Source organism: Sardina pilchardus, chromosome 8 (assembly GCF_963854185.1).
Source record: "Sardina pilchardus chromosome 8, fSarPil1.1, whole genome shotgun sequence".
NCBI classification, from domain to species: domain Eukaryota; kingdom Metazoa; phylum Chordata; class Actinopteri; order Clupeiformes; family Clupeidae; genus Sardina; species Sardina pilchardus.
In genome coordinates this window covers 17,093,476-17,100,975 of record NC_085001.1, presented here as the reverse complement: position 1 = coordinate 17,100,975, position 7,500 = coordinate 17,093,476, and the positions used below count along the sequence as shown (strand labels likewise).

At 44.3% G+C, this 7,500-nt stretch overlaps 1 protein-coding gene across 1 annotated transcript in view; it reads left to right on the top strand.

The window, feature by feature from the left end:
- Positions 1-7,500, top strand: part of cfap299 (cilia and flagella associated protein 299) — a 96,378-nt gene that overhangs the window by 78,628 nt on the left and 10,250 nt on the right. Inside the window, exon 4 of the mRNA XM_062544023.1 lies at positions 6,981-7,123. Coding sequence (XP_062400007.1) covers positions 6,981-7,123 — 143 coding nt within the window. The remainder of the gene's footprint in view (positions 1-6,980; positions 7,124-7,500) is intronic.

The following is a 7,500-nucleotide window of genomic DNA, read 5'->3' as shown; positions in this document are numbered from 1 at the left end:
TGAGGGGGCAGTTCACAGGGCAGGAAGGCACACGAGGAGTATATCCCCCTCTCTCCATTCTCCTCTTTCTACTTCCCTCTCTCTACCTCTCTCTTTATCCTCTCTTTCCCTCTCTCTATTTCTCTCTATTCCTCTCTCTCTACCCCCATACAATACTCCTCTCTCTCTGTCCCTTGCTCCATTCTCTTCTTTCTACTTCCCTCTCTCTCCCCCTCTCTTTATCCTCTCTTTCCCTCTCTCGATTCTTCTCTCTATCCATCTCTCTCTATCCCTCTCTCTATTCCTCTCTCTGTCCATCTCTCTACACCATGCAATACTCCTCTCGCTCTCTTTCCCTTGCTCTTTTCTGCTCTATCCATCTCTTACCGTCGCCCTCTCTCTACCCCCCTCCTCTCTATTCTGTTCTTTCTCTCTCCATCCTCTCTATCCCTCTCTCTCTATCCTTCCTTCTGTGTTTTTATGGTTCTGTCTCCGTTGCCAAAGCCGTGTCTCCATGGGCTGCCGTTTTATCCGTTTCTTTCTCCCCCTCTCTCATCTTTTCTTCTTTTTTCCCTCCGTCTCGTACAGAAAGGCAATCTGCACGCTACTCCATCTTCCCACTCTAATTCCGCCGCTTCATGCGGTGATGCGTTTTCAAGAGCGCAGGATTTGAGAGGAGAGGAGGAGAAGGGGGGGGGGAGGTGGGGGGGCGTGGGTGCGTCGGGGACCCCAGATTGGACACAAAGAGCAGCGCTAGCTAGCATTAGTGCTGCCTCTGGGGTTTGATTTATTTGTGGAACGACCTGACCGGTGAGCCCACCGTCTGAAGGTGCCGCTTCAGGAGCCAAGTGCTCCCTGACTCAGTCCCTTACGGCCCACCTCCACCCTTTAACAAGGCGAGGGAGCAGGTGAGGAGGTGGAGGTGGAGGTGGAGGGCAGCCTCACATCTGATCGTCATTCAAATAACACCTCTCAACGACTTGAGACAAAAAACATCTCTCCAAATAGCATCTGTCAAAGACCTGAAACAAAAGAACATCTCTCCAAATAACATATCTCAAACACCTGAAACAAAAAACTTCTCTACAAATAACATCTCTCAAAGACCTGAAACAAAGAAACATTTCTTCAAATAATATCTCTCAAAGACTATTAACTATGTCCTAACCAGATGTGGTGTGAGCAAACATTAGCGATAAAATTAATCCCAATAAATTGTTTTCAATTGGAGTGTATCAACGCAAGCAGCGCAATGCAGCACAACGTTCTGAGAGAACGTTTGTCAGACACCACGTTTCTGTTTTCTCTCTGTCGCCTGCGTTGCTACGCTATTTTGAATGAGAAATATGACGCAATAGAGGGGCATATTTAACAGATTCACTGTAGGCAGATAACATTGACAGTCCCTCACCTGTTAGGACATAGTGTAAGACAAAAAAAAAACATCTCTTCAAATAGCGTCTCTCAAAGACCAAAGAGACGAGAGGAGGGGGCATAGAAGAGAAGAGAAAGACTAGGAAAAGAGGAGAAGATAAAGACAGGAGTTTAGAGAGAGGGGGGAAGGGGGGATGACATGAATGGGATGTGAAAAGAAGAAAGGTGAACAGGAGAGAGCGGAGGAAAGGAGGAGAGATAACAGAGGACAGGAGACATCAGAACAGACGGGAGGAGACGAGACGAGACGAGGCAGGCAGACGTGTTCTTTAAACGGAGTAGCTGTAGTGCTCCCTCTTATCTCAAAGGGACGCGGTCACAGGCAGAGCCAGAGACCCCCACTCACACACACGCACACACACACACGCCCGCAGACTCAGCTGTTACGCCTACATCAGATAGGAGCAGGCACATCTCTGATCTGTGTGTGTGTGTGTGTGTGTGTGTGTGTGTGTGTGTGTGTGTGTGTGTGTGTGTGAGAGTGAGAGAGAGAGAGAGAGAGAGAGAGAAAGAGAGAGAGTGAGAGAGAGAGACCGTGTTTGTTTGGTATGGGTTTTTGAAAGTGTGGCTCTATTGACTGGAGTCAGAAATTTCTCCAGATTAGTTGTTTAGTCACCACCACCATGGCTGTCATCATCAAGACTGGTGCCCAGACATAAACATTTACCGAACGCCAACAGTGAAGCACTGTGTTCTCATCACAACAGAGAGGGTGTACTGTGTGCTTTAGGGGTCAGTGTGTGTTTGTGTATGTGTGTGTGTGTGTGTGTGTGTGTGTGAGTGAGTGTACCTATCCGTGTGTGTGTGTGTTATCTGCATGATGGCATCAGTGCAAGACGAGCGTTTCATCTCTCACACAAACACTCTTCCCGGGAGTCCCCCTCACACACACATACCAACACACACACACACACACACACACACACACACATACACACATCACCCACAGTCAGGCCTGCACACATCACACACTCATTTCATGTCCTGTGAACAAAAGCCCTCCAGTGTGTGGGTTTCTTTCATCCGGCCTGTGGCTGCAGCGGCGCTCTGGGCTGCCGTCCGGCGCTGTTGTGCTGCGGGTCCATCAGAGGGCCGCTAGGCCGCCGCTCCTCTCCTCACCTCCTCCTCGCCTCCTCCTCGCCTCCTCCTCCTCTCCTCCTCCTCGCCTCCTCCTCCTCTCCTCCTCCTCGCCTCCTCCTCTCCTCGCCTTCTCCTTGCCTGTTTGTGTAGCGCCGCTGCAAGTCATGCAAAACACAAACCACTGCCTGTTTGCTTTGTGTCTGGAACCGACTCCTCTTTCTTTTTGTCTCTCTTTCTTTCTTTCTTTCTTCCTTGTCTTCTTTTCCTTTCTTCTTTCTTTCTTTCTTTCTCCCTGTCTTATCTTCTTTTTCTTTCTTTTGTTCTTTCATTCATTCATTCTTTTTCTTTCTTTATTCACTCTTTCTCTGCTCCTTCCCTGTACATGTGAATCATTGAAGCTCTGTTCTCTGCTAGCTTGATGCTAGCGACGCTAAGGTCACCGGTTCATCCTCCTTGGAAACACACACACACACACGTGTGTCCTGCAGATGCCTGCTCTCCCCATACGGGCCTGGTCCTATACCAGAGGCCATCTGTTAAACGACTAGCCCCCGATGTAAATGTAGAGGCCTCGCCTACATCAAAGCGCACGCGGGATGGGAAGCCCAGCGTTGGCTCTGGGCTCTGGGCAGGCTGTGTGACGAGCCGAGACCACGGCAATGGCTTGAGCGTATGGGGAGTGATTTCCCCCCGCGCTCGCGCTCCTGTTAGCGCGGTAGCGTCCACTCCTGGTCCACTGCTGTCCTGTCCTGTGTGGCCGCCGAGCGCTTGTGTGGGAGCACCTGTAAGGAAATCCCTCCCTTGGCCTCCGCCGAGGGGATGATGGATATCGCTCTCTCACTCCCTCCCTCGCTCCTTCTATCCCTCTGTCGCTCCGACTGTGCACTTTCTCAAGGTAGCACTTCGCCCCTGTGATGACTTAGCCAGGGTTTCCACCTTCTCGGTCTTCTCCCACCTCTCTCCCTCTCTCCCTCTCCCTCTCTCCCTCTCCCTCTCTCTCTCTCTCTCTCTCTCTCTCTCTCTCTCTCTCTCTCTCTCCATCCCTCTTTCTCTTTTTATCTCTTGCTCACTATTTGTCCCGGTGTCTCTCGCTCTCCCTCCTTCTCCCTTCTATTCTCTTACTATCTGTCTTTTCTCTCTCTCTCTCTCTCTCTCTCTCTCTCTCTCTCGTGCGCATGACGGTGTGAGTGGGCGGAGCGTTTGTTTGTGAGTGAGTGGGATCGTGGCCGCTGTGCCGGGAACGATTGTTTTCTTTATTCTATCTTTCTATCTTTTTCTATTTTCTGATTATACAATATAATGGGTTTTCCTTATTATTGTGGTTGATTTTTGTGAATAGGTTCGTTGATCTTGTTGTGTTACCTGGGCGTCTGTTTCCAGGTGTGGAAACATGGCTGGCCCAGGTACGGATAATTTAAACTCTCTTACGCGTGAGCATGCAATTAAGGTGCCCGCAAAAGCCAGCGTAGAGAAATGTAGTTTAGCAGTTGGTGATCTAGTTGGTCATGAGAATATTTTGTCAGCTTCTCGCATGAATAATGCGGTGGTTTTGTTTCTGAGAACAGATAATATGGCCAATTACGTAATTGAACACGGAATTGTGGTTGATGATGAGTTTATCACTGTCCTACCGTTATCATCTCCTGCTAAAAAAGTAATTTTGTCTAATGTGCCCCCGTTTATCTCGGATGAAATTTTGATTGAAAGTCTAGCCAGACATGGCAAATTGGTGTCGCGGATTAAGAAAATCCCAATGGCAACTACCTCACCATTACTAAAACATGTTGTGTCTTTTCGACGTTCAGTTTATATGCTTCTCAAGGATCCTGAAATTGACATGACTTTAAACGTGAAAACTGCCGGCTTTAATTATGTGATTTTTGTCACCTCAAAGTCCATGAAATGTTTTGGGTGTGGTCAAATTGGGCATCTGTTGCGAGCATGTCCAAAACAACAACCAGGTCCAAAAAGTACAGATCAATCAACTGAAAGTAACGCTACAAATGTTCCTGCTCAAGATAGTGGTATAGAGCGGGGGAATGATGCCCAAGCCCCACAGAAAGCGAGTGATGAGCCTGTTGCAAGTGATGAGCTTGTTGCAAGTGATGAGCTTGTTGAAGACGGCGATAATGTTCAAAACTCTTTAGACACCACAGAGGACGAACATTTGGTTAATGACAATTCGCAAAATGCTCAGAATAGTGATGATTTGCAGAATACGCAGGACACTCCTTTAGAAAGTACACAGAGTAGTGTTGGTTTACACATTTCACAAAGTAGCGCTGATTCTAGGCCTACCTGTGACATAACGCCAGAACGCACTCGTGATAAAATTGTTGATGATATTGAAGATTCAGTGATGATCGTTGACCCGCTTTTTAAAAAGCCAGAGAAAAGGAAAATGGATTCTAGCGGTTATGTCAAAGGTGCAAAGAAAACTGGCCGTACTGGTGAAACGTTAAATGAAACTGAGGCTACTGGAAGTGAAAGTGATTACTCCTCTGATTGTAGTGTAACATACAGTATGCCCAAGAGTGGCTATTCAAACCAGACATACACTGTAGATGACATTAAGTCATTCCTCCAAAAAACTAAACATAAACATAAAGTTCGTATTGAGGCATTTTTTCCTGACCTTGAACAGTTTATTGAAAAGACTAAGCTGTACAAAAAACAAGGCCTCTTTATTGATACAGAATGGTTTCGTCTCAGTAAATTTCTGACCAAGTTAAACGCTAATTATGATGATATTTAAGCGTCCTTTTTTCTTGATGCACATGTATACCTTTATTTTTCTTTTTTCTTTATTTTTCCTTATGCTTGATATTCATGTTGCATCCTTGAATATGAATGGGGCTAGACAGAGCTTAAAAAGGGCAGAACTATTTGAAACAATGAGACAGAAAAATATAGATGTTATGTTCTTGCAAGAAACGCATAGCGATGCTGTAAATGCTGCTGATTGGGCAAAGGAGTTTTCTGGTCAAATGTTTTTAAGTCATAATACAACAAATAGTGGTGGGGTTGCTATAATATTTGCACCTAACTGCACTCCTGTCTCTTACGAAGTAGAGGATATTGTAAAGGGCAGACTTCTTAAAGTAAGAGTTCAGTTTGAAGATAATTGGTATGTGTTTATATGTATTTATGCACCAACAATGACTATGGATAGAATGTTGTTTTTAGATACACTGAGCAATACCTTAAGGGACTGTGATTCAAATGAATTTCTTCTTATTGGGGGGGATTTTAATTGTACTGAGCATAGTTTAGATAGGAATCATATAGAACCCCATATGCCTTCAAGACGACGGCTCATTGAGTTAATATCTACTTATGATCTTTCTGATGTTTGGCGTAATATTCATAAGGGTCAAAGGCAATATACATGGGTCCACTCATATGATAATTTTCTGTCTCTTGCCAGGCTGGATAGATTTTATAGTTTTAAGCATTATCTTAACGTCTATAAGAGTTGTTCAATTATCCCAGTAGGATTTTCTGTTGATTGCAAGAGCAGATACACCTTGGCGTAATGTTTTAATGGTTGATGACAATATTAAACCAGAGTGGAGAGCCTTGTACAAGCCGCCATTAACTAAAAGAATGGGAGATTTGCAATGGAGGGTTTTACACGGTATTGTGGCAACTAATTCTTTTATAACTGTACTGAATCCAGGAGTAAGGGCAGATTGTCCTTTTTGTACACAAAGGGAAACAGTCTTTCATGTTTTTTTGCATTGTTTGAGATTGTGTCCTATTTTTGACTTTTTGGATGAACTTATTCAGAGATTTGGTGAGACGTTTTCAAGGCAAATGTTTATATTTGGTTTTAAATATTGTAAGAAGATGAGTTCAAAAGCACAGTTGCTCAATTACATTTTAGGTAATGCCACAATGTCTGTTTACATTACTAGGAAAAACAAAATAGAGCAGGACTGTGACTATAATGTTGTGACTGTTCTTGTGAGACTTATAAAGGCAAGATTGCAAATGGAGTTTGATTTCTATAAATCTATTGGCAATGTTGATGCTTTTGAATGTGTTTGGTGCTATAATGAAGCTTTGTGCTCAGTAATGGATGGAAAACTAGTACTTGCACAGTGTCTGTTATGATTTGTATTATTTTTTACTTTATTTTATTATTTATTTAAGATTGGTTGCGATTTTAAAGATGTAGCATGATCTATGCTTTTGTAAAATAAAGATGTTGTAAAATTCAAAAAATTCTCTCTCTCTCTCTCTCTCTCTTTCCATCTCTCCTGTTCTCTCACTCTCTTTCTCTTTTTATCTCTTGCTCACTCTTTCTCCCTGTGTCGCTCACTCTCCCTCCTTCCCTCCTCTATTCTCTTACTATCTGTCTTTTCTCTCTCTCTCTCTCTCTTTCCATCTCTCCTGCTCACTCTCTCTCTCTCTCTCTCTCTCTCTCTCTCTCTCTCTCTCTCACTCCATGTCTAACTCTCTGTCTCTCTCTCCCTCTGCTGCAGTCCATCATCTTCATCAGGGACCGCAACGCTCAGGGACAGGAAATCTCGGGCTATATAGACTACTCCCACAGACTCAAGTTTGAGGACTTTGAGCCGTACTTCAGCGGAAAGAAGCGCCTGCTGCCAAGATCAACCGACCTAAGGTGAGACTCTGCTTGTGCTCCTGCGTGTTTCGCCTGTGTCGCTCAACGCCCCAACGCCAGATCTGTCAAGCCGGCACACCGCAGGGAAGCCTGCTTTTAACAACTTAAAATAACACACCCTGGAAGCTTTTTTTTTTTAACCCAGTGCACTTTATTTCTTAAGTAAGAAATCTGTAAAATATAAAGGTTTGGCTGCTAACATAATATACATCTACTGTATCTGTACTCGGATGTAAACTTAACAAAGACAAAAATACCTCATTGTAGTCATATAACTGACCACTCACAATCAATCTTAGAGTTGTCAACAAAAGCTACACAGTGTTTTAAGATATACAATTTCATTTTCATGGTATTTTTTATTTTTAGTTGTCATC